General features: G+C 48.1%; 1 protein-coding gene across 7 annotated transcripts in view; it reads left to right on the top strand.

Annotated features, from left to right (window-relative positions):
* The first annotated feature begins 618 nt into the window (after positions 1 to 618).
* Positions 619 to 26,934, top strand: part of Ino80d (INO80 complex subunit D) — a 71,746-nt gene continuing 45,430 nt past the window's right edge. Inside the window, exons 1-4 of one of the 7 annotated variants that reach the window (XM_076550270.1) lie at positions 619 to 798; positions 9,471 to 9,576; positions 24,534 to 24,624; positions 24,733 to 24,979. In XM_076550270.1, the coding sequence (XP_076406385.1) occupies positions 24,762 to 24,979 (218 nt within the window). In that variant the 5' untranslated portion in view covers positions 619 to 798; positions 9,471 to 9,576; positions 24,534 to 24,624; positions 24,733 to 24,761. Of the gene's footprint in view, positions 799 to 1,122; positions 1,263 to 1,371; positions 1,535 to 5,862; positions 7,008 to 9,470; positions 9,577 to 11,070; positions 11,239 to 24,533; positions 24,625 to 24,732; positions 24,980 to 26,934 lie in introns of those variants that run through there. The other 6 variants (XM_076550266.1, XM_076550271.1, XM_015993911.3 and 3 more) reach the window with 6 other exon arrangements.

The following is a 26,934-nucleotide window of genomic DNA, read 5'->3' on the forward strand; positions in this document are numbered from 1 at the left end:
GTGTCTTGTCAAGATTTCTTGCCATCAGAAGGTGCAGAGACAGACATTCCCCCCTCTACGGGGGCGAATGAACTCGATTCTGTTTCCATCCCAGCTTTTCAAACACTTAGGCGCCGGTGTGGACTTTTTCCCGCCCCCCGGAGAGGCGAGGTAGAAATTTGCACTTTCTCCGGAGCCGGTGCACTTTCTTCCCCCTTGGCCCCTCTTCGCTCTCTGCCTCCAAGATGGTAGGAAAGTTGTCGTTTCGGAGGGCAGAGGAACTGCGCTGTGGTGCTATGTCCTCGCAGTGCCTGTAGTGGTGCTGTAGGAGGCTGCCGCCTCTTCCCGTGCAGGCGGGCAGCCCTGCCTTCTTGGCTGGAGAGTACATTCAGGGATTTCCCCTTCACGATCGCCGACCCCGGGAGCACTTTTTAGTTTCCAAAATAAAAATATGATCCTCACCCCTTCTTGTTCGACAGGCAAAGACTCTCGCTGAAGCCCAGGGGCGGGGGGGAAAGCAGTACCAGCCGAGCTTCCTAGTCCACTGCCAGCGCCTCTCTGATCTGTCAGCCCAGCCGAGGGAGAAGGGGGGGGAGGGAGGAAGGAGGAGGAGGGAGAAAAAAAAAAAAATCAGAAAAAAAAAAAAAAAAAAAAAAAGGCAGCTGAAAGGTAAGCAGAGGCGGCCCCAGGCCCGGCCCACATCCCCGGGCTCCCGTAGGGCGGCGGGCTGGGCCGCGCAGGCAGGGCGGGCGGCGAGCGCGCTTACGTGAGGCCGGGGATTCGCCGGCCCACGCCAGGCCGCGGGCGGAGAATGAAAGGGTGAGTGGGGCCGGCGCTGGGGTGGCGGGGGGCCCGGGGTGGGGGGACCTCGGGGGGGGGGGGCCTCGGGGACGCCCTCGGGGGCAGCTCCGGCGGGGGTTCCGGCGGCGGCGGACTGAGCGCGGCGAGCGGCGCGGCCTGCGCGGGCCGGGCCTGGGGAGGGCTGCGGGAAGGGAGGGGGACGGACGCCCTAGGCCTCGGGCCCCGCGGCGGCCGCGCCCTGCCCCCCGCGCCACAGGCCTCCCGCGCCCCTGGGGTCCCCCGGGGGCCTCGGGGCGGGCGGGCGGGCGGGCGGCGCGGCGGGGCTGCATCCTGCGCCGGCCCCAGGCTCTCCCGCGGGGCGGAAGGCCGGGCGGGCGGCGGGGACCGGGACGGCCGGGGCCTTGAGAGAGTGGAGAGTGTGCGGCCGCTCCGTCCCTCCCGTCCCCCCCGGGCATCGCGCAGACGGGGTCCCCGGGATTCCGGTAACTGTTGGGTTGATTTATTCCCCCCACTCCGCGGCGCTCCGGACGGCCTGGCCGGGGCGGGGCGGGCGGCCTGGCGGGCGTGGGGTGGAGGGGCGGCGAGAAGTCAGGTGCAGCCGCGGCCCGGAAAGTTTCCTCTTAGGCCCGAATTGGGGGTTGCCTTCTCTCCGGGGAGCCCCGGTCCTAGCGCCGGGGACCCCCCGAGGGCGTCGGGGAGGGGGGAGAGCACTCGGCTGGCTGGAAAACTCTTTGCCAGTTCCTGTCCATTCAAGGTACTCCGCCCCTGCACCCCTCGCCCGCGCCCCACCCCACTCCCCGAGATCCCCCTCCGGGGCTGCCAACTCCAGCCCATTCCCCCCCCCCCCCCCCCAAGAGCTCCCAGGCCCGGGGAGAAGCCTTCTCTTCCGGTTTGGAAAAGTTTTCAAGGGATTTTTTTTTCTTTTCTTTTCCCCCTTTCGCGTTATTAGTTAGTGACTGGGCTCTGGGGGGTGGGAAGGGAGGAGGAGGTGGATTCAGGTGCTGCTCCTGCTGCACGGTCTTGGCCCGGCGGCCTCCCTCTCTCTCTCTCTCCCTCTCTCTCTCTTTTTTTTAAATTCCGTACCCCATGGAACAGCGGTGGGGGTGTTGCTTGTTCATGTATTCCCTCCCCCCCCTTCCCCAACCTTTCCTCCCGGACTCCTTTGGGTCTCCAGATCCCTCTTTCTGGACAGCTCCGGGCAGTAGGGATCTCAGAGTGCAAACTGTCAGGGAGAGGGGCAGGACCGGGCAGGCTTCTGGAGCAGCCAGTGTCCCCCCCCCAGCCTCCAGGTTTGCAGGAGTTTCTCCCCCCCCCCCCATTTGGTCACCGTCCGGTTAAACCAACTCAGAAACTGAAGCCACGAGGAGCTGGGGGGGGGGGGACACGACACCTCGGCTGACAGGCAGACGTTGCAGAGCAATTCAAAATTGGGAGGAAGGAACTGGAGGGGCAGGGCGGCTTTTGAAGTAAGGTCCTACCTGCAGTTTTCAGGAGCAATGCTTGGTTTGTCCTGATGCTAACTGTTTAGCTTTGTGCGATATCCTTAGGTGCCTGTCTGGAGTTAGAAAAAGGGGGGTTTGAAGGAAACTTAAAAGTTGTGATGGCTACAGCTCAGGGGTCTGTGAGCTGAACATAGACTTCGGCTTTGGCCTACCCTGCAAACGAACTCGATTTTGGTTCAGGCTTCGGTACCATCAACTCTGAAACTTTTTTTTCTCTCGTGTAGTAAACTCAAATTTCCAAATCTAGATTTCCTTCTTTTCGAAGGTCGGCTGGGCTACCGCTGACCACCTCCTGGTTGTCGTTTAGTGTTGAAATTGCAATGTACAGGGCCCTGCCACCTCCAGCCCCATCGTGGGCATGAGTGAGGAGTTCAGTTGACCTCTTTTATTCGTCCCCCCCCCCCTTGGGTCAGTGTGTGTGTGTGTGTGTGTGTGTGTGTGTGTGTGTGTGTGTGTGTGTCCCCTGCTTGGTTGGTTGCTTGCTGGAGATTGCTGGCACAGGCAGACCACGTTCTGATCACTCAGCCCACAGAGCAGTGGTGGTGAAAAATTGCCTGTCAATTGCAGAGCGACGCGGGTAATCCCTGACTTGGTCAGCCCTGGCTCCTGTGAGGCCTCACACTGAGGCTCCTTAACATGATTCTTACCAAGGATCCTTTGCTTTTGTCTGGCTAAAATAGAGCTCTGTTTTCTCACAGTGTTAGATGACCAGCCATTTAGACTTGTGCCCAAGAAAGTCTTGATATTTGAAGATGGTATGGATTTGGTATCAGAATGCAAATTACCTGTAATGGTTGTTTTATCATTATTGATTAATTGAAATTGCTTATTGACTAGGGCATTTCATGTATGTGTGTAGCAAAACCATTATTCCTGTTGTGGCCCTTATTTTCAGAGCAAACTGTGTAGAAGAAAAATCATTCTGAGTCCCCTTTTCCCAGGATATTTTAAAAGTTGAAAGAAATCTTGCTATTTTGTAATTTTTTTTTTTTTTGTTTTTTTCAAGACAGGGTTTCTCTGTGTAGTCCTGGCTATCTTGGAACTCACTCTGTAGACCAGGCTGGACTCAAACTCATATGTGTGTGTGTGTGTGTGTGTGTGTGTGTGTGTGTGTGTGTATGTATCCTGGCGAGATCAGAAGATCAGACACCAGATAGCCTGGGAATTGAACTCTGGAGCATCAGTCAGTGCTCTTAACTGATGAGCCATCTCTCTCCCATGAGATCAGTATGTTTAATGCTTATTATCAGCTTCATATTCTTAGCGTTTCAAAAACTGTATTATGTACAAATGCTGAAAGTTTTATGTTTTTTTTTTCCCCATCCTGTCCCAAACATTTTAATTCACTCTTGTAACCCACTCATGGGCTATTTTATTCCTGAAGAAATGGTAGATTTGATGTTTTAAAAGTTAATTTTATTTCAAACTAATAAGACACTTCCTGGGAACATACTGAATAGTTTTAAATTGAAAGGGACTGTCTCTTTCACTATGAGTCGTTTTGTTTAAAAAGTAGATGTTTAATTTGTATGTCTGAAAAAAATCAACTTTTCTTTTCTCTAAAAGATTTTATAAAGAAATTTGCGTATCTCATCGCCATTGTTTTTTTTTTTTCTTTGCAGAAAATCATATTGCTGCTCTTTTTAAAATTTTATTTTATGTTGTGTATGGGTGTTTGGCCTGCAGGTGTGTCTGCGTACCATGTGGGTGCTGTGCCTGAGGAGGCCAGAAGAGGGTGTCAGCTCCCCTGGAACCCAGATGGTTGTACACCACCACCTGGGTGCTGGGAGTGAACCCTGGGTCCTCTGACAGAGCAGCCAGGGAGTGCTCTTGACTTCCGAGCCCGCAGCCTGGCTCCCATTGCTGCTGATTTTGGAGGTTTGAAAATTTTAAGTCAGATGGACAGTGTGCAGCCTGAGCACTTGACGGTGCCAGTTCAACCAAACCCTTGGTTTCCCTTTGGGGGAGGTCTTCTCGGGTTAGCTCTCGGCATCTCCGTTTGGAACAGGGGTTGAGGTTCTGGAAAGCCTGGCCGTTTGTGTCTGGAGACAGCTTCTTTGCACACTGGTCCCCTGTGAAGGTGAGACAGGCCCGAGACTGCACTGGATGTACTGTAAGGTGGATACAGTGTGTTCTCAAAGTGGTCCAAGAGACAGCTTCTCACTGCATCAGCTCTGAGCGCCTCCCAGGGGCCCGTGGAAAGGCCGATTTGAGACAGTGCTCCTGGTCATTTTGAGATTTGGGAGAAACTGAAGTTAAAATGTTAGGCTTCCTGCTTTTCCTTCCCGGATTTAAGGTGACCGACCACTTGGTTCTAACTTTTTCACACAGTGTGATTTACCTTGTTATTTATATTTATTTTGGAGACAGGGTCTCACAGGCTGGAGCTCACTGCTTAGACTGGGCTGGCCACTGACTCACTGTGACCTTCCTGCATCTGAGTGCTGGCCTTAGGGATGTATGCTACCATCCCAGCTGTGGTTTACACGTAAAACTAATTCTTAGGCAGGATGGCAGTGGACGCCTATATTCCAGGACCAGAGGATTTCAAGTTCAAGGCCAACCTGGTTATATAGTATGACCCTGCTAACCCCACCCCCAACCCTCTCAGGAAAACCCACATGAGATCATTGTATCATGCCATCATCCAGCCATACTTGGTTGGAACCAGGCTTTGGGTTGAGCTCTGCTCTGATCCTATTTTTCCTTAATCTTTGATTTCTTTAACAGGACAGGGGAATACAATTCCTTGCAATAAGGATTCGATGGTTCTTCTAGCCCACCTTGTGTTCTTTAGTAACACCATCTAAGTAACATCTTGTTTGTTTGCTTTTTCCCTTACTAAAAATAGTCCATACTCATACTATATTTGAAGTGTCCATCCCACTCAGGATGATAACATTTTCGTGCCTTTCTGTTTTTGTCTGAGTGTGCACACAGCATAAGCTTAAAACCTTGAAGGTAGCAAGTTGTGTAAAACTTTCGTATTGGTTAAAAATTGGGGCTTTAGAGTCAAATTGGTCTTTAATCCTAGTGATATGACACCTTATAATTAAAATTAATCTTTTTTTTTATGTCGTTGTAGTGTGTGTGTGTGTGTGTGTGTGTGTGTGTGTGTGTGTGTGTGTTTATGGCACACCATGCATGTGAGGTCAGAGGACAGCTTGCAGGAGTCAAGTTTTCTGATTCCACCAGGTGGGTCCCAGGGATTGAACCCAGGTTGTCAGGATTGGCAGCAAGCGCCTTTACCTGCTGAGCCACCTTGGCAGCCCCTAAAGCTAATCTTATTAATCAAAATCAAAATAAATTCTAAGCCAGGCAATGGTGGCACACACTTTTAATCCTAGGGAGGCAGAGGCAGGTGGATCTCTGCATTTGAGACCAGCCTGGTCTATATAGAGAGTTCCAGGGCTCCATGGGTAGACCTTTATAGTAATGATAATATTAGTAAAAATAACTATTATTTTGAAAGGCAGGCTGGAGAGATGGCTCAGTACTTAAGAGCATTTGTTGCCCTTCCAGAAAACTCAAGTTTGGTTCCCACATTGGGTGGCTCACAACTGTCTGCTCCAGGTGACCTAATACCCTCTTCTGGACTCTTAAGCATTCATACATTCATACATCCAACACATAGACACATCAAAATCAAAACGGTGCTGGAGAGATGGCTCAGTGGTTATGAGTGCTGCTGCTCTCCTGGAGGGTCCAAGCTCTATTCTCAGCATATATGCATTTGATGGCTCATGACTGTAACTCCAGATCCTGGGGCTCAGACACACCTCTGAGGTGCACAAACCCACACACATACAACACACACGCTCGTGATTAGAAATAAAAATAAACAAAATTTAAATTTATTTTATTTTTTTTAATTTTTATTTATTTTTTATTTTATGTGCATCGGTGTTTTGCCTGCATGTATGTTTGTGTGAGGGTGTCAGATTTTGGAGTTACAGGCAGTTGTGAGCTGTCATGTGGGTGTTGGGAGTTGAATCTGGTTCCTCTAGAAGAACAGCCTGTGCTCTAACCACTGAGCCATATCTCCAGCCCCCTAAAGTTGATTTTATTAATCTTAGCTTCAGGCTGGGACTGGTAGCACGTCTGCAATCTCTAGTACTTGGGAGGCTGAGGCAGGACGATCAAGAGTTGGATGTCAGCCATAGCTGCAGTGAGTTTAGGCCAGCTTGGAGCCGAGTGAGGCTTTGTCTCAAAGAAACAAAAGTAGTCGGAGTGTCTTCATCAGTGAAGCAGCACTGATCTTGGCTGTTCTGTGGTGTGGCTATGGAAACTGAGGCTTTGCACTTTAGAATGGTAAAGCAGTGTGATTTGGATTGCTCCTTTAATTTGTGTTTTCTTTCCATGGTACTGACCATTGAACCCAGGGCCTTGCAGTCTCCACTACTGAGGTGAATTTGAACTTGACATCCTCTAGGCCTGACTGTCCTTAAGATGAGAGTCCCTTTTGTGGCTTTGAAGGCCTGGGTAGTGTGTGGCATTGGTGGGCTGACTCTGGAGTGACCTGAGGAGGTGACAGGAGTCACTGACTCCAGTGCTTGTTCCTTTAGCAGATCAGCTGGCTTGTGGCAGCGCCTAGCCTGACAATACAAAAACTTTTTTTCTGTTTGCTTGTTTCAGTTTAAAAAGAAAGACAGACCTATTATCCCAACTCTCTGGAGACAGAGGCAGGTGGATCTCCATGAGTTCAAGGCCAGCCAGGTCTACAAAGTGAGTTCCAGGACAGCCACAGCAGTTATAACACGAGAAACCCTGTCTCGAGGAAAAAAAAAAAGTCTCCTGCAGGAAGTATGACCTTGAACTTTGAACCTCCAGAGTGGAGATTTTAGGCGTGCACCATTATTTATGAGGTGCCCTTTATTGGTTATTGAACCCAGGACTTGTGGGGCTGTTGGTGAGCGCTCTACCAAGCAACCAAGCTATGGCTCTAGGTAGCTCCTTCTCCTCTCCTCCCCCCATCACAGAACTTTAGTCTGGTGGTGAAGACTTAGAAAACTGTTACTTACAACACTGAATGATTGGGAATGAGCTAACCCGGAGGAAGGAAACCTAGTTTTCTGCTCTGGTCTAGGCAGGGCTTTCCTGAGGGCTCTGCATCGGAGGTTTCTCCCCTAAGCAAATGGGAGGAGTTAGGTATTTCAGGAGGTGGGACCTGCAAGTATGAATAAATGCCTAGGGACAATAGAGTGCTCTGTGTTGCAAATTGTGGTTCTTTGTGGCCTTGGACCATGGGGAGTGGTGGTGTAAATGCTAAGTGGAGACTCAAGTTTCTCTGCTAGGGTAGGGAGTGTGGGTTTCTTTTAAATTTACTAGTGACTCTGAGGGTCTTTGGCCAAGTACATTACTTAAAATAAAGCGGTTGGAGTTGTATAAAGAGTAGGTATAATAAAAGGGGGCAGGATGGATGGAATTCCAGTGAGGCAGCTCCCCAGAAGACAGTGAGGAGGGTTTTGAACTAAGGTGGCTGTGAGCCAGGGAGGTGGCAGAGGCCGCTTATAGGGTAAGAGGCCCCCAAAGTGTGTCTGCATGGAGGTGCAGGCTGGGGTGGGAGGCGTCCTCAGAGGGCAGCCAAATGGTAGGTTTGAAATCTGGAGTCAGATACACATGAAAAATGACAATAAACGCCCTGGAAATGCTTTTGTGTGACTTACACTATTGTGTATAACTTAGTGACTTTATAGATGGAACAGATTATAAAATAACTTGGTTGTAAATGTTTAGAAATTTCAACCAGCCGCTGACCTGAAAATATTAAATTTTATGAGAAATTTTAAATCTGAAAATTTGGACGGTCTGGATGTAGGACTGGATTTCAATTTTTAGTTTCTTTGTTTTGTTGAGAAAAGGTCTCATGTAGCTTAGGGTGGCCTTGAACTTGTAGCCACCTTCCCATCCAGCCTCTGTTGTCTTTTTTGAGACAGTATCTCACACAAGTTCTAGCTGGCCTGGAATTGACAGACTTGAGTTCACAGCAATCTTCCTGCCTCAACCTCCCTAGTATTGAGATTACAGGTGTGAGCCACCACACCTGTGAGGTCTGCCTTTTTTTGTTTAATTCAGTAACTTGCTGAAACTTGTTGGAGTTGGGGCCTTCAGAAGAGCAAAGTTTGCTGAGGTCTGCCCGTGGTCCACTTCTGCCCCACCATAGGCCTTTCATCATGTGCCGCTATAAAGTAAAATCAAAAGAAGCCTGGCCAGCAAGGCTGGCTGCGTGTGGAGGCAGGGGAGGGGAGGCCGGGAGAAAGAGAGATTTCCAGGTGTGAGTGGCTCCACCTGCTCCCGAGAATCCAAGTAAGAGAAAGGAAAAGTGGATGGATTCAGTAGCAGAAGAGCCATTTGCTTCAGATTCTTAGAAGCGAGGAATCTTAGAACAGAGTTTAGCCACCACTACCTTTTCCTCCTTTCTGGAGTGTAGGATTTTCTACAGTAGTCGGGACACAGGCAGGGATTCAGTAAGCATTTGTGGTAAAGAATTATTAACTGGAGCTGATGAATGTTCTAACCAAATCATTCAAGTGTGTGCAAGTGTGTACACGTGTGCGTGTGCCTGCACTCCAGGGTTCCTAGGGAATCAAAGCTGAGCTTGCCACGTGCTAGGGAAGAAACATGGTCCCCCAGGCCCCAAACACTCTTCCGCTTGTTGCTTTGTTTTGAGACTGAGTCTCACTATGTAGCCCTGGCTGCCCTGGACCTTACCATATAGCCCAGGCTGGCCTCGAATCCACAGAGACGCACCTGCCTCTGCCTCTTAAGTGCTGAGGTTAAAGGCCTGGCTTCTGTTAGTGTTTTCTGTCCGAAGAGAATCAATGCCTAAGTGCACTTTACAGATGTAGAAACCATTTTTTTAGATGTGGATTTTTAATGTGACTCGCAGGGGAAACTTCTCTGGATATTCTATAACTCTAGCCCCAAGGAGGTAGGAGGGCCTGAATTAGTAGAGAATTATACTGCACTGTTCAGAAACCACTGGCAGCTGGTAGAGGGCATTTTAGCCCTGCAGATTGGAGATGAAAATGATAATCCTAATAAACTACCACTTACTGTTTCTAATAGAAGTTAACGTTAAGTGATTACTATGTGCTGGGTACCATGCTAAGCATGGGTTCTTGAAATACCTAATTTAATTCTGCTAAGCAACTCAATGAGGTACATACAATTATCTTCCTTTTACAGATGAGAAAACTGACCAGATTTGAGCCCCATCCCTGATCCTCCCAGAGGCGATGAATGATCTATTTCTCTGCTGCATAAACTGCCCCTAACCTTTCTCATAAGTCAGGTAAGGCCACTGCATTAATTTAAATTCATAATGTGAAGTTTTTGGTACACTTGCCTTTTGAGGAGTCTTGGGCACATACCAAGTATTTGGTAAGCACTTATTTTCTTTTTAAATTATTTTGGTTTGCACTTGATTATGACTTTATATTTTTTGGGAGAAGGGCAGTTTTCTCTTTCAGTCATATCGGTTGATATATTTTCATCTTCAGTGAAGTTTTACTACATTTTACATTTTAAAAATTAGTATATTCTAATTAGCTAGATTTATTTTTTTCTTGATCAATTAAACTAATTCATTTTATTCTTTTTTAAAAGTTGTTTATTTTTTTAATGTGCATTGGTGTTTTACATGTTTGAGGGAGTCAGATCTCCTGAAAGTGGAATTATAGACAATTGTGGGCTGCCATGTGCGTGTTGGGAATTGAACCTGGGTCCTCTGGAAGGACAGCCAGTGTTTTTAACCCCGGAGCCATCTCTCTTGCTCGAATTCATTTCTAAAAGTTCAAGTAAAAGAAAACCTTGAAGTTTCAAGGCTGAAGTAGGAGACTGAGTTTAGCACAGTAGTGGCCACCCCTGGACAAGTCAATATTCTCGTCTGTATTAATTTGTTAGAAAACTGATATTACAAGAACTTACTGATAAGTAACCCCCACCCCCACCCCGGGTGTGTGTGTAACTCCTCCGATGCAGTGAATCAGATCAGGCCGAATTAAAGTCCAGATTTAATCTGAGCAGAACATTCCCAGGTGGTCCCAGGGGAAGAGGAGAAACCACATGGCAAGGCTATGGGCCCTCTTAAAAAGCCTGTAGGCGTGGTCTCAAGCATCTCAGGTAGAGGAGCCGCCCCTTGGCAGGCTTTGTTGGGGGCGGGTCTGGAATGGGAGGAGCTGGCCTGAGCGGAGCTCCCCAAAGTCCACATTCGTTCCAGTTTAAAAGAATAGTTGGCCGGGCGGTGGTGGCACACGCCTTTAATCTCAGCACTTGGGAGGCAGAGGCTGGTGGATCTCTGTGAGTTCTAGGCCAGCCTGGGCTACCAAGTGAGTCCCAGGAAAGACTCAAAGCTACACAGAGAAACCCTGTCTCGAAAAACCAAAAAAAAAAAAAGAGTAGTTGGACATTGGTAGGTCTCTGTGCTTTAAAGGTGGTGGAATATAAAATTACAATGGCAATAGGGACAGATGCTGTGCAGTGAAGTGATCGCACCTTTGAAACAGAATTCAAGGAAGGGTAGTGACCTGGAGAGGTGCCACACAGGGGACACGATGCCCCAAAGAGAAAAGAGTTCAGATCTTTTGTTTGTTTGTATTTTAAGACAGAATCTTTATGTAGCCCAGGATGTCCTGGAGCTTGCTTTGTAGGCCAGGCTATCCTGGAGTTCGGCTCTGTAGATCAGACTGTCCTGGACTTGCCCTGTAGACCAGGCTGAACTTGAGCTCTTGTCCTGTTTTGTGGCTGCATTCCCTAAAAGCTTGTCTGTTTTCCTCTAATAGTGAGCTGTAGCCATGTAATTAATATCAGAACATAGCATCAAGAAGGATTTTTATGTTGTTCTGAGGCAGAGTCCTTCCTACATGTATCCCTGGCTGGTCTGGGACTCACTGCAGACCAGGTTGGCCTGTGAACTTGTGACAACATCCTGCTTCTGCCTCCTGCTGTGATGCAGGTAATACAACCAACCATACCTGGCAACTTAAAGAAAAATTAAGGTTTTACATGTATCCCGTGTTTCTCACTTCTGAATCCCAATATTTAGATGTGTTTGCTGTGGGATGTGACTCTTGTCTGTTCTCAATCACAGTTCCACCATGCCCAATCTTTTTGTTTGTTCTCTTTTTTTGTTTTTTTGAGAGAGGGTTTCCTGTGTAGCCCAGGCTATGCTGGAATTGACAGACTGCCTTGAACTCAGAGATCCTCCCGCCTGTCTCCTGAGTGCTGGGGGAGATACAAAGGTGTGAGCCACCACCACCCCCAGCTTTTTTAAGAAGTATTTTTTTTGTCTTGTATGAAACAGTAGAGCTTAGTTCTAGCTTTTTCTCATCATGAATATGATTAGGAAATCTAATAGTATTTCCCGCCACCACCGTTTTGTGATGCTGGGCTCTGAATAACCCAGGCGAGTATTATACTACCAAATCACCCCAACCCCCAACCCTTCAAAAAACGGTAAAGCTTCCAATTTATGCAACTTTCTTTTGGTATTTAACTATGACTGTAAGAAGTAATTATATAGACTTTGTGAAGTACCAATTTAGTGCTTTTTAAGACTTATTTAAGGTCCAAGAGTGTGGTAGTATTGTGTCCCCCGAAATATTGTGCATGCTAAATAAACTTATCTGGAGTCAGAGAACAGAACAGCCAGAACAAACATAGAGGATAGGCAGTGGTAGCACATGCCTTTAATCCTAGCATTCCAGAGGCAGAAATCTACCTGGATCTCTGTGTGTTCAAGGATACAGCCAAGCATGGTGACTCAAGTCTTTAATCCCAGGGAGTGATGGCAGAAAGCAGAAAGGTATATAAGGCGTGAAGACCATAAACTAGAAGCTTTTGGCTGGTTAAGCTTTTAGGTTTTTGAGCAGCAGTTCAGCTGAGATTCATTCTGGATGAGGACTCAGAGGTTTCCAGTCTGAGGAAACAGGGTCAGCTGAGGAACTGGCGAGGTGAGGCATTCACCACAATAACTGGCCTTAGGTTTGATTTAATAAGACCATAGATTCGTGCTACACAAGAGTATAGCTCAGTGTTACTATCCTGGCTTAGCATAGATGAGGCCCTGGACTCAAACCTCAAAATAGAAAGGGAGCATTACTTAATTATAGCAGTATACGCTATACACTTTGAGTCGACAACCCAGAATTAAGAGTTACTGTTAGCCAGGTGGTGGCACACGCCTTTAATCCCAGCACGTGGGAGGCAGAGGCAAATGGATCTCTGTGAGTTCGAGGCCAGGCTGGTCTATAGAGCAAGTTCTAGGGCAGGCAGGACTGTTACACAGAGAAACCCTGTCTTGAAAAACCAAAACCCAAACCCAAAACAAGAGTTACTCTTAGTGGGTTGAAGAGCTGGCTCAGCAGGTGAAGGGATTTGCTGCCAAGCCTGAGGACCTGAGTTTGACTTCTGGGATCTGTTATGCCCAGATTGCGGGGACCAAAAGATCACCACGGAGGCTGAATCTCACATGTAAAAGAAAAGACCTTTATTCTTTATTCCCTTTAAGCTCCGGTGCTTGGTCCCTCTGTCTGTCCGACACACTGGTGAGAACACAGAGCTCTGAGCTCAGGTGGGGTAGAATTTTTATCATAGCAGAGGTTGGGGTGAGGGGATTTCCAGGATACAGGACCCTGATTGGCTGACAATTGTCTAGGGGTATCTGTAAAACAGAAATAGGTGTGTACTAGACTCTTGGACATCTGGCCACCTTATCTAATGGTTGGAATGTTTGGGATGTCAGGTACTTCCCCTTAGATGTAGACCCTCCTTGGGTGAGGTCAGCTTATGGCTTTTCCTGGGTCTGGGTGTTGCCTGCCAGTAAGCCTGTCACAGAAGCTATGTCTGGGCCTCTAAGCCTGTCATGGCAGCTGTGTGGTCACGGTGTTTTGGGGGCCCCTCTATAGGATCCACATGTTGGAAAGAGAGATCAAAGTCCTAGAAGTATCCTCTGAGTCAATGTGCATGCTGTGGTTCCCATGCGCCCCCTCCCCAAACAAATGTGCTGAAATAAGAGTTGTTATTTGTTTAGATTTTATTTAAATTAGTTCAGTTTCAATTAAGATTCTGTATTGAGGGCTGGGATGATGATTTAGGAAGTACAAACCCGAGGCCCTGAGTTCAGGTTTCTGGAAACTATGTTAAATACAGACTTGGTGGCATGTAACTGTGATCCAAACACTCCTTGACGAGATGGGAGGCAATGACAGGAGACTGCTCCAGAACTCCTGCCGGCCTGGAGCATGAAGTGTAGTCGAAGGTGAAGACTGACGCCTGCCCGCCCTCCATACACATGCTGTGACGTGTGTGCTATGGCACACATGTACACACACACACACACACACACACACACACACACACACACATCATGTCTACACAAGGCTACAGAAATAGTTTTATAGAAGTCTCTGCATTAAGCATTCACCGATTGGGATTTGATAATGCTCAGGAAACGGCCCTCGGGGAGCTTGTTTTCCAGGAAGGAAGAGGACAGGACAGGTAGTTGACAAAGAGAATATGATGAGTGCCCAAGCTGAACCAACCCAAAGGACCTCCGACGAGCAGAAACTGGCTCGGCTGTTGGGGATTTGTGTCCTGAGGTTGGTTGGTTTTTGAGACAGGGTCTCACTGTAGTTTTGGCTGCCCTAGAAATCTCAGTGTAGACTGTGGACCAAACAGCATTTGCCTCTGCCTCCTGAGTGCTGAGATGAAAGGCGTGTGATGGATGCCATGTCTGGTTCCTGAACTGTATTTGTAAGGAGGCCTAGTGGGGCTGGAGAGGTGGCTCAGCGGTTGAGAGCGTGTGCGGTGTGTGCGGTGTGTGCGGTGTGTGCTTGCAGAGGACTGAGTTCAGTTTCCAGTGCGGATGTTGAGTAGCTCACACATTCCTGTACGCCAGCTCCACGAGCTCCACTTTGGTCTCTACAACACCTGTGCTCACATGTACGTACATACATACATACAGAAAGACACACACACACACACACACACACACACACACACACACACACACACACACACACACACACTGGACGAGGGCTGGCTGGAGAAAGGGCCCTCTATAGAAATGAAGGGGAAATTCAGTCTTTGTTCTGGGCAGATGAATCCGTCTGTTCTGAGTCTTGGTGAGAGCAGAGAGATCCTAGGTGTCCAGAGCTGTAAAAGTCTGCCTCAAGTACCTTTTCCTTTTCTCTTTTCTTTTCCTCCCGCCCCTCCCCACCCCTCCCCTCCTGTCCCAGATTGATTTACTTTGGTTTACTGTGTGTTGGTGTCTTGTCTGTGTGCATGGCTGTGCACTTTGTGCATGTAGTGCCATGGAGGCCAGAGAGAGTGTCCGATCCCCTGGAACTGGAGTTACAGTTGGTATTAGCCCCATGTGGGTGCTGAGAATTAAACTTAAGTCCTCTGGAAGAGTACCGAGTGCTCCTAACTATTAAGCCATCTCTCCAGCCCCCTTACTTTTTTTTCTTTTGGACATATCTCATGTGTGGATTATAATCATCTAAGGGGAAAAGCTGTACCTCTTACTGTTACAGCCGCCATGGCTTCTGGGAAGTGATGGTCTTCTCATTAGTGTTTAGTAAGTAAATTCTTACCGTTAAGTCTAAAAGCATGAGAATTTCTTTTATAGCATGTTGATTATTTAAAATTAGAAAATAGGGTCTCAAGGCTGTTCAGACAGTGCAATAGGAGAAGGCATTTGCTGCCAGTCCTGATAATCTTGAGTTCAGTTCCCAGAATGCATATGGAGAACGGAAGAAGAGAACTGACCCCTTACAAGTTGTCCTCTGACCTTCATATGTGTGAGCTCATGTACATGTACACACACACACACACACACACACACACACACACACACAGAAAGTGCGCACATAAGTGCCAGCCAGTCATGATGTCACACATACAGTCCCAATACTTGTGAAGTGGACACCGGAGGATCAGAAGTTCCAGGTCATGCTTGATTACATAGAGAGTCCAGGTCAGGTTGGGCTGTCTGTGACCCTTTCAAAAAGCAAAACAAAACAAGATAAAATTAGAAAATAGATATTTATTATAAGAGTAATTGTGTTGTAAAAAAAAATTGCTTACATGATATTTTATGATTTTGATTGTTATTGTCGGGTGTTAAAATATTTTAAAAACTGTGTGTGTTTGTGTGTGTGTGTGTGTGTGTGTGTGTGTGTGTGTGTGGTCCTGAGGATTGAAGTCAGGTGGTCCTGCTTGGCAGCCCCAAGTGCTTTGCTGAGCGACTCACTCTTCCCATCAGGTGTATTTTACTACACAGAGTTTTGTTTTGTTTTGTTTTGTTTTGTTTTTGTTTTTGAAGACAGGCTTTTTCTGTGTAGCCCTGACTGGCTGTCCTGGAACTCGCTCTGTAGCCCAGGCTGGCCTCGAACTCACAGAGATCCGCCTGGCTCTGCCTCCTGAATTGTCTTTTGAGACAGTTCTCACGATAAAGCCCTGACTGGCCAGGAACATGATATGTAGACCAGGCAGGCCTCAGATTCACAGAGATTGTCTGTCTCTGCCTCTCATGCAGTACTCATATGAGTATTTTCTAAAACTACTTCTGGTTAACCATGGTAGTGCACTTACATCTAGGTTTCCCTTCTCTAAAGCAACTGAAGAAACCCAAAAGTCAAAGTGTGCTGACCACCGCGACACAGCGAGGCAGTGGAGTCAGTGTCTGCAGTGAGGAAGTCAGTGTGCTGACCACCGCGTCACAGTGAGGCAGTGGAGTCAGTGTCTGCAGTGAGGAAGTCAGTGTGTGCTGATCCCACATCACAGCGAGGCAGTGGAGTCAGTGTCTGCAGTGAGGAAGTCAGTGTGCTGACCCCACGTCACAGCGAGGCAGTGGAGTCGGTGTCTGCAGTGAGGAAGTCAGTGTGTGCTGACCACTGAGTCACAGCGAGGCAGTGGAGTCAGTGTCTGCAGTGAAGAAGTCAGTGTGTTGACCACCGCGTCACAGCGAGGCAGTGGAGTCAGTGTCTGCAGTGAGGAAGTCAGTGTGTTGACCACCGCGTCACAGCGAGGCAGTGGAGTCAGTGTCTGCAGTGAAGAAGTCAGTGTGCTGACCCCACATCACAGCGAGGCAGTGGAGTCAGTGTCTGCAGTGAGGAAGTCAGTGTGCTGACCCCACGTCACAGCGAGGCAGTGGAGTCAGTGTCTGCAGTGAGGAAGTCAGTGTGTGCTGACCCCACGTCACAGTGAGGCAGTGGAGTCAGTGTCTGCAGTGAGGAAGTCAGTGTGTGCTGACCCCACGTCACAGCGAGGCAGTGGAGTCAGTGTCTGCAGTGAGGAAGTCAGTGTGTGCTGACCCCACATCACAGCGAGGCAGTGGAGTCAGTGTCTGCAGTGAGGAAGTCAGTGTGCTGACCCCACGTCACAGCGAGGCAGTGGAGTCAGTGTCTGCAGTGAGGAAGTCAGTGTGCTGACCCCACGTCACAGCGAGGCAGTGGAGTCAGTGTCTGCAGTGAGGAAGTCAGTGTGTGCTGACCACACGTCACAGCGAGGCAGTGGAGTCAGTGTCTGCAGTGAGAAAGTCAGTGTGTGCTGACCCCACGTCACAGCGAGGCAGTGGAGTCAGTGTCTGCAGTGAGGAAGTCAGTGTGTGCTGACCCCACGTCACAGCGAGGCAGTGGAGTCAGTGGCTGCAATGAAGAAGTCAGTGTGCTGACCCCACGTTACAGCGAGGCAGTGGAGTCAGTGGCTGAGCACATGTCCAGGCACAGTGAGGGGAACAGCTCTCCACCAAGGGGGTGGTACAGCTGAGGACCAAACCCACACACCTCATGCTTGCAGGGCAAAGCCAGGCCTGTGTGTTGGGCCCTCCGACCAGCAGGGAAGGTGAGGCTTAGTTGTGGACTGCACCTCTTATGTTTTGCAAGACATTCAGAGTGGAGGAGAAACTGGCAGCGAGGAGCTAACAGCTGATTATTTTTGTCAACTGAAGAGAAATAAAGCCCGAGTTCCCTGTCCCCAACCTCTGTCATGTGGGAACTTGTGGAAACTAGCTGGCCTCGAGGGAAGAGGTTTATGATGAACACTTCCAGAGACAGCAGAAAGGTGAAAATTGGCACCAAATGGTTCCCTGTGGTAGGGGTGGAGGTGAGATGCTGCTCTTCTGAAAATGAAGAACAGAGAAGAAGCTCAAGTGATAATGATCAGACAACAGGCAATAAGGGTGGGCTGGTGTCTGGGAGTGCAAAATGAAGACGACTCCTCCGACTCCTCAGCGGGGGATTCAAAGTCCCTTTCTTTTTTGCTGTTGTTTTTTAAGACAGGGTCTCAGTATGTAACCATGGCTGTCTGGGAACTCACTGTGGAGACCTGGCTGGCCACAAACTCATAGAGATCTACCTGCCTCTGCCTCCGAAGTACTGGACTAAAGGTGTGCACCACTACATCTGGCTATGAAAGTCACTTTCAAAGCAGTGGATGATGGGCACAGTATTGGGGAAAATTATAAAGGCCACTCCACGTAGTTAAAAGGAAGATTTATTTAGTGGATGACTTACAAATGAAGTAATAGATAGGTTGCGGGGGTCTGGGGAAGGTGTATCGCAATCCAGCGGTGTTCTCTGGAGCTCTGCACAGTCAATCTCCACCATCCAGGGTCCAGGCACAGAGAGCACGCACAGAGAGAGCGCTGGCCCGTCCAGCTCTCGGGTCTCCAGACGCCTCCCCTCGCCCCGCCTCATAGGCGTGACAGTTGCCAGAGTCTCAATGGGGGTTGGAACTTCCAGATCCAAGCTGGAATGGCTACCCACTACAGCACAGAGAAGTCTCTGAGAAAAACCAGAGTGCCAGTGTGGCAGCTCACCCTGTAATCCTAGTGCTTGGGAGGCTGAGGCAGGAGGGTTGCATGAACATGAAGCCACAGTTTGAGACCAGCCCAGAGGATGACAGGTGGGGGAGATTGCAGTAAAGCTAGCTGATGGATAACTGAAGATGTCAGTGGGATTAACAAGGTAGGAAAACTTAAAAACAAAAACCAAAACAGAACAACCTCCCACCACCTTTTTCTTTTCTTTCTTTCTTTCTTTTTTTTTTGAAGGCAGAAGAGAGATGGCTCAATAGTTAGGGCACTTATTGCTCTTGCAGAGGACCCAGGTTCTGTTCTCAGCACGCACATGGTGTTTCACAGCCACCTGTAATTCCAGTTCATCATCAGATCTGACCCCTCTTCTGACCCTGTCTGGAATTACAATTCCAGTTCATCAGATCTGACCCCTCTTCTGACCCTGTCTGGAATTACAGGTCTGCACTACCACATCTGGCTGAAAAGGTTTTCAAAAGGAAGTGGGGTATGGTGACTCAGGCCTTTTTATTTTTTATTTCTCTGTGTATGCATGTAGGTGTGCACAGTCATGTGTACACATTCACGTGAGTGAATGCAGGTGCGTACTTCAGGTACATGTGTGATCACAGGATGACCTCGGGTGTAGGTCCTCACCTTCTAACTAATTTGAGACAGGGTCTCCTTGTTTTTCCTCTCCCTTTCTGCCTGCCAGGCTAGCTGGGTTGAGAGCTCCCGTCTCTGTGGTCTCCACCTCCATCTCCTGGTCAGAGTGTTGTTGGGATTACAGATGTGGTGCTGCACCTGGCTTTTCTGGGGATTCTGGGGATTCAAACTTAGGTCTTCAGATTTGTCTGGCAGGTGCTTTATTCACTGAACCATCATCTTGGCCAAGGAAATAACTTTTTTTTAAAAACTAACTTATGCACACACACACACACACACACACACACACACACACACACACACACACATGCTTACTTGTCTTTTTCCGAGGCATGGTTTCCCTATGTAGTCTTGACTATCCTGGAACTAGTTCTGTAGACCAGGCTGGCCTCAAACTCACAGTGATCCACCTGCCTCTGCCTCTGCCTCCTGAGTGCTGGGATTAAAGGTCTGTACCACCACCCACTGGCTTAGATTTTTTTTTTTTTCAGAGTTGAGGACCAAACCCAGGGCCTTGCGCTTGCTAGACAAGCGCTCCACCACTGAGCTAAATCCCCAACCCTGGCTAAGATATTTTTTAAAAATTAAAACAAAAATTACATTTATTGCGTGTGTGTGTTTGCTAGTGGGTACACGTGTACACGCATTTGTGCCCCTGTGCAAACGTGGACGCCAGAGACAACTTGTAAGAGTCCTTTCTTTCTGCTGTGTGGGTTCCAGGGATGCAACTCGGGCCCTTCGGCTTGGTGATTAGTGTCTTTACCACTGAGCCATTTCACCAGCCCCAAGGGTAACTTACAAAAAACAAACCCAGTAGATCTTCAAATAGACTTGAATTAATTTCATGAACGATTCAGTGATGGATGAGTGGCACGGAATGTAAACATTCAAAGATTTGTTTTCACATAGGTCCTGTCTGAAGGACCCAGACCTTTAGGGCAAGTAGAATTTTTGTTTGTATGTTTGTTTTGAGTCAGTGTCTCCTGTACACCAGGCTAGCCCATAACTGAGCGTATAGCTGAGGATGACTTTGAACTTCTGATCCTTCTGCCTCTGCCTCATGAGTGCTGCGATTACAGATGTGTACCAGCTGCACATCTGGTTTATGCTAGCCCCTGAAACTGATTGCTTGATTTCCCCCATACCCCTCTGTTGCATGAATGATAATTGGTCTTAATAAAAACACAGAGCCAGGTATCAGGGTAAAAGCTGAAGGATCAGAGAAGCAGAACAAGCCACCTCTTAACTCACCAACTCATAGCCTGCAAGAGCCTGAAAACACCTGAGTTCCTGTCTCCTCCTGCCCTACATTCCTTTCTCTGCCCAGCCATATCACTTCCTGTCTCAACTTTCTTAGTGCTGGGATTAAAGGTGTGTGAAACCAAGTGTTTGAGTTAATAAGGTGTGTGCCACCACTGCCTGGCTGTTTCTCTTTTAGACTGGACTAATCTCATGTAGCCCAGTGTGGCCTTGAACTCACAGAGACCCAGACACATCTCTGCCTCCCAAGTGCTAGGATTAAAGGCCTGTGCCACCACTGCCTGACCTCTTTGGCTAACTCTGTGGCTGGCTCTGTCAGATCTTCAGGCAAGCTTTTATTTTTTAGATTACAAGCAATATATCACCATACCCCTCTTTTTCTCTTTCACTCCCCTAGGGATTGGCTCCACATCCTTTTTCTTGGGTAACCATTCTTGTTCTACCTGGGTGGCACCCTCATTCTGGGGGAACTCAACACATTTTAGTTCAATTCTTCTTGTGCCCTAATAAGGTAAAAAGAGAGAGCTCGTATTTTTGCTGTGCATTTGTGTGTGGCTAAGTCTATTAGTTCATACAGTGTTACTAACTACAGTAATATTTTGGGTTTTTTTGTGTTTGTGAAGTTTGAGACCCTGACTCTGTAGAAAAGTTCATTTCATTGTTCCAGACTGTATGGAGCTTTAGAATCTGCATTTGACCCTTCTGTGCGGTTGAGTACTCTTCTCCAGAAACATAGAGCATCTCTTGTTATTGTGAAAAGACAGAAACATGCCATACAGTTAACATCTGTGAAGAACTTCTGTTTCTCCAGAGCTTACCACGTGCTAGCCATGGTCCTTAGTTCAGTCTATGTGGTGCCCTTGGATCCTTAGAACCTATTGAGGATATAACCCCTGTTATCCCTGTTTCACAGATGAGAAATCTGAGATTCCAAAAGTGTAGATGATTTGTTGAAGATAACACAGGACATGGTCGATTTTGGACTTGAACATCCATTTCTTCTGCCGCAGACATCTGCATAGTGTCTCTCCCTCCCTCCCTCTCTTCTCTCTTCCTTCCAGCTTGTTTTCCGGTGCTGGGGGTTAAACCTTGGCCTTGCACATGCTGAGCATTTGTTTTGCAGCCACTGCGCTGCTCTGGCAGCATTGGAGCTTGTTTGTTTCTTTTTTCTTTTAGACAGGCTCTCATAACCTTGAACTTCTGATCCTCCTGTGTCCATCTCCAGAGTGCTGAGATTTTAGGGATAGGCCTGGGCTTTGCAAGCCTATCTCACAACGCTTATTTTTATGTAGTGCTGGGGATTAAACCCAGGGCTCAGGCCAGCACTCTACCACCCGAGTCTCCAGCCCCATATTCCACTTTGAGACAGGGTTTGTCTGTGTAGCCTTGGCTGTCCTGGAACCCACTCTGTAGACCAGGCTGACCTTGAGATCTCTCTGCCTCTGCCTCTAGTGCTAAGATTAAAGGCGTGTGCCACCATGCCCCCATATTCAAGTTCTTAAAGGAAGGGTATTCTTGACTTTCCAAAAGTGATGTCTAAGCTGTGGCATCACCCTCCAGGTGACTTTGGGAGGGAGTTGAGGTTCTGGCCCCTCACTGACACTGACTTCCTAAGTTAGGTTCAGCTTGCTGTTATGTAAGCGCTACCTCTGGTCTTTGTGTGTATTGTGTAGCAGATACTGTATAATTTGTCTATCAAAAGATCCAAACTGTGATTTGTACTTGTAACTGACTGTTGGGAGCACCGAACTAAATGGTGTAAATGTGGTTGAGGAACCAATAGTTGATCTCAACAAGTTCAGGTTTGAATGGGACGGGGATGGCAGACAGACTATTAGAAAGGAAGTAGAGTTAATTTTTTTAATAGTGTTTATGTGTGTGTGTTCACACAGGAGTGCCGTGGTGGGTGTGTGGAGGTCGGGGATCACTTTCAGGGACTGGGTCTCTCCTCCCACCGTGTGGGTCCTTGGGACTGAACTCAGATTGTCACGCTTGGTGGCAGATGTTTTGTCCACAGAGTCACCTTGGCAACCCCCAAATAACATACTTTTTTCTTTTTTTTAATTTAAATTATTTTTTTCATTTTACATACCAGTCCCAGTTCCCGCCATCCACTCCTCTGAGGGGGTAAGGCCTCCCTTGGGGAGTCAACAAAGTCTGGCATACCAAGTTGAGGCAGGGCCTGGCCCCTCCCCCCCATCAAGGCAGAGCAAGTTATCCCACCATAGGGAATGGGCTCCAAAAAGCCAGTTCATGCATCTGGGGTAAGTCCTGGTCCCACTGCTAGGAACCTCACTGTCCGGGTCCAGCTACGACCTGTTGGAGGATTCTTTGGGGGGTGGGGGAGGAGAGAAATGAGGAAGTATTAGATAGAAATATAGGTAGAGATGACATGAAAGACAGTCACAGGATAGCTTCGGGAGGGCCTGGGTCAGTATCCAGCCACCCAGAGTTTTATTCTAATGGACTTTTTATACACTGCCAAGGGGTGAGGACCTTCCCCGTTCAAGATCAAAGCCAGGTGTAGACCCTTCCAAACACCTGGTAAACACGCTGGTGGCCAGATCATCCCATTATGCAGCCCTGCTGGGTAAAGCAAGCTCAGCCTCTCTGACCTTGAGTAAGGTCTCCCTAGGAAGCCTCTGTGGACCCCCATACCCCACAAACAGATCAAGCCACACAACTGTCACCCACATTCAGAGGGCCTAGTTCTGACTTATGCAGGCTCCCCAGCTATCAGTCTAGAGTCCGTGATCTTCCGCTAGCTTGGGTCAGCTGTCTCTGTGATGTCAGGTGTCTTCCTCAGTTGATCTCTACCTCATACACTGAGGTAGGCTCTCTCAGTTGAACCTAGAGCTCACCTACACTGCTAGTTTCCCTAGCCAGTTTGGTCAGGGGTCCCCTATGTTTGCTCTAACCGTACGGATTACAGGTGGGTTGTCACACTTACCTGCATCTGTATGGGTTTTGGGTATTTGAACTCCAGTCCTCATGATTCTACAGTAAGTGCCTTATCCATTGAGCCAACTCCCCAACCTGTTGGGTTTTGTTTTGTTCTTTTTTTTTTTTTTTTTTTGGTTTTTCGAGACAGGGTTTCTCTGTAGCTTTGCGCCTTTCCTGGAACTTACTCTGTAGCCTAAGCTGGCCTCGAACTCACCGAGATCCGCCTGCCTCTGCCTCCTGAGTGCTGGGATTAAAGGTGTGCGCCACCACCACTTGGCTTGTTTTTTGTTTTTTTAAATCTCAGTGTAGGCTAGCCTTGAACTCCTGCTCTTCTGGCCTCTACTCCACAAGAGCTGAGAGTTTACAGGTGAATACCATCATGCCTGACTTAAAATTTTTATTCACTTTTATCACTGTGTATATGATGTGTGTGGAGGTCAGAACAGCTTTGTGGGCGTCAGGCCTCTCCTCCCACGTTTATGTGGGTTCCCGGGACTGACCTAGGTAAAAGCAGGCTTGGGCAGCAGGTGCCTTTCCCCACCGGGCCACCTCACCGCCTGCCCCCACCTCCTCCCTCCTCCTCTTTGATTTTTATTACGTTTATTTCTTTATTCTGTCTGTGTGTGCTTCTGTACACACACATGCCATGGACAGGTATGGAGATGAGAAGACAACTCGCAGGAGTCAGTTCTGCCTTTCACTCTGTTGATCAGGAGGAGCAAACTCGGGTCATGCTTGGCAGCAAGCATCCTTTACCGGGAGCTAGTTTGTTTCTTTGAAATAAGCTCTTCCTGTATACCCCTGGATGGCATGGCTAGTCTCTATATAAAACAGACTGGCCTTGAACTCAAAGTAATCCTCCTGCTTCACCTTCCCAAATGCTAGGATTATAGGTGTGTGATACCATAAACAGCTTGGTTTTGCATTTCATAGAAACATTTTTTAACAGATTGCTAAATATTTTGTCAATGTAACAAAAAATGTAGTACTTTGTAAAGAACCTATTTTTGAAAAATTTTATTTGTTTGTTTTATGTGTTTGGGTATTGCATGTATGTCTGTACACCACATGGGTGACTAGTGGAGGCCCTGGGGCTGGAGTTATAGATGCTTGTGAGCCATCCTTTGGGTACTGGGAATTGAACCCAGGTCCTATGGAAAAACAGCCCGTGCTCTTAACTGCTGAGCCATCTCTCCATCTCCCATCCTTCCCCCCACCCCCTTACTTATGTGGCCCAGGCTGATGCAAACTTACTGTGTAGTAGCTGAGGATGACCTGGAACTCCTGGTCCTTCTTCCGCTGCCTCCCAAGTGCTGGGGTTACAGGTGTAGACCCTGGTGGAGTTAACTTGGTGGAAGAAGCTCTTGCTGTGAGCCACTTTGAGCCCGTCACAGAGGAAAGATGATTTGGTTCAATTTTGGAGGGTGAGATAATCCTTACAACTCCCTGTTTCCTGTTGGATCTCATCCTTGGAATATTCGATTCTCATTCCATCCGTTAAGAAGGGTGATGTGGAAATATTTTATGTTCTGGGTGAGCTGGTTTTGTTTATCTGTGTTAACGAGGCCTTTGATGTTTTGTAGACAATCTGCTTCCTCTTGGTTGAGAGCATTCCAAACTGTGGTCCCCCTGGGCTCTCTTCACATTGCTGTGGTGCAGAAGATTTAAAATCAGGTATGGCTGAGAGGCCACAAGTCCCTCAGTGAAATTCTCTACTTGAGTCTGCCTTACACTCTCTGATTTGTTTATCATTTGGGTTTCTTTTTTGTGGTGGCCTTTTAGCTGATGTTCACGAGGAATAGAGTCACGTGATGTATGAAGGGAAACATATACACTTCTCTGAGGTTGACAATAAGCCCTTGTGCTCATATAGCCCCAAACTGTGCAAACAGCGGCGACTGAACGGTTACGCTTTCTGCATCAGACACGTTCTGGAAGACAAGAGCGCCCCCTTCAAGCAATGTGACTATGTGGCCAAGTACAACAGCCAGCGCTGCACCAACCCCATTCCCAAGTCAGAGGATCGGAGGTAAGCGCGTCCTGGGGCCAGCCGGGGCGTGGGCACTCTTGGAATTTTGTCTCTCCGACACTCCTGCTTCTTTACAGTGTGTTCATTTTCAATGTGGAGTCCTGCGGCTGTCCAAGGAAACTTTGGAGTAGTTCTCGGCATAAGAAAGAACATTTCAGGGGGCATTTTAAAGTGTGTCTGAGTATTTTCTTCTTTGTTGATTTCATAGACTTTTAGTTTCCCCCTGGAAACTGCCGGCAGCTCTTGCCACCAAAGGACCTGCTGGTCTCTCCCTCTGCCTGTGGGTGCCACAGGGTATGAACTAGCTAAGTGCTACCATCAGAGTTCATCTGGGTTTTGGAAAATATGCCTTCATGAAAGGTAATAAAAGATGTATTAGTTGGGCTGGGTGGTGATGGCGCACGCCTTTAATCCCAGCACTTGGGAGGCAGAGCCAGGCAGATCTCTGTGAGTTCCAGGAAAGGCGCAAAGCTACACAGAGAAACCCTGTCTTGAAAACAAAACAACAACAACAACAACAAAAAAAAAAAACAAACAAAAAGATGTATTAGTTGGAAAAGAATTTAAAATAATGAAACATTCATTAATTTGCTCCATAACAGATATCTAAGTCATGATTGACGTTGTTTACTAATGTGGCCTTTTATGGTTAAAAAGCGTCCCATATGCATCATGCTTATGAATTGTATTTTCACTTAAAAAATATAATTTAATTATCCTCTTTATATTTTTCTAGCATTTTCAAATTTCATTTAACAATTATTTTTTGAATCCTTTTTATCGTACAGGATAATGTCACAGTGTCAGAGAACAAAACAAACCCTCTGGGGGCTTGGAAGTCATTTAGTCACCGGGGAGTCTAGTCATGGAGACAGAGGGAGGGAGGGAATCTCAGTTTTAAGCTGGAAACGGTCCTCATAGGTGTTTGCTTAGTACAGTACTCCACCGGGTTGGTGCCCCCCCCCCCCATGGGGGTGTATTACAAAATCGTCTGTCGCGCAAAGTTCTGTGAAACAGCACTGCCCAGAACATTCTGCCCCAGGCCGGAGAGACTCATTGCTCTCATCTCTTGGTATACCTTCTCCTTTCTTCAGGCTCCAGCCATAGAGACTGCTTCCTTCTGGGTCTGCTGTCTAAGGAGATGAACCACACAAGTTGCCACGTACAATATGTGGAACCTTCTTGGCAGAGGCCAGATACTGGCCACACAGAGCTAAGCCTAGGGTTCAAGAAATACTTGTAAAGCAGTTCTCCAGCCGGAGGGCGGGGTGACCAGCCCACTGTGATGGGCCAGGCCTGAGCCAGCCCTGGGGATGGAGCAGGGCCCAGGACAGCTGTGGTCTCCGTCCTTACCACACTCTCATCAGGCCTGCTGGAGCAGGGTGTGTCAAGGACTGAGTCCGAGCAGGGGCAGTTAAGGGCATCACACCTTCCATTAAGGATCTTGGTGGTTTGCTTTGTGTCTTAGCAGATGACCTCTCTCCACCCCAGTGGAGGTCAGACTCCCGGATCTTTTCCTTCTTGTCCCTACCTAAGCTGTGGCCATGGAGAGCTCCCTAGGCTTGCAGGAAGCGCTAGGTTGGGCGGAAGGGATTTGGCTTCAGGATGCCCTTCCTGAGGCCATTATTACAGAATAAGGAGGGCAGTCTGGCAGAGGCGGTGGGGCTGGAGTCATCCTGAAAGGGCTGGTCCACCTGGAAGCAGGAGACCCTCTTCAAGTTACAGGAATGCCTCGGTGGTCGGAAGAGGCGGGGCCTAGGGACTGGCATCAGCCACTACGGGAAGGCAGCCAGGCTTCATTTTAGGGTGGGGCTGGCTCCTTAGGAGAGCACCACAGTGGAGGGAAGTCAGGCCAGGGGGCAGGACAACCCGGGACTCTCAAAGCTGCATCCCTGTGCCCAGGGTCGCCCTTTGCTGCCTCTAGGAGCCTCTGGCTCTATGGAGCTTGGCTAGGC

Source organism: Peromyscus maniculatus, chromosome 13 (genome assembly GCF_049852395.1).
Source record: "Peromyscus maniculatus bairdii isolate BWxNUB_F1_BW_parent chromosome 13, HU_Pman_BW_mat_3.1, whole genome shotgun sequence".
Classification (NCBI taxonomy): Eukaryota; Metazoa; Chordata; class Mammalia; order Rodentia; family Cricetidae; genus Peromyscus; species Peromyscus maniculatus.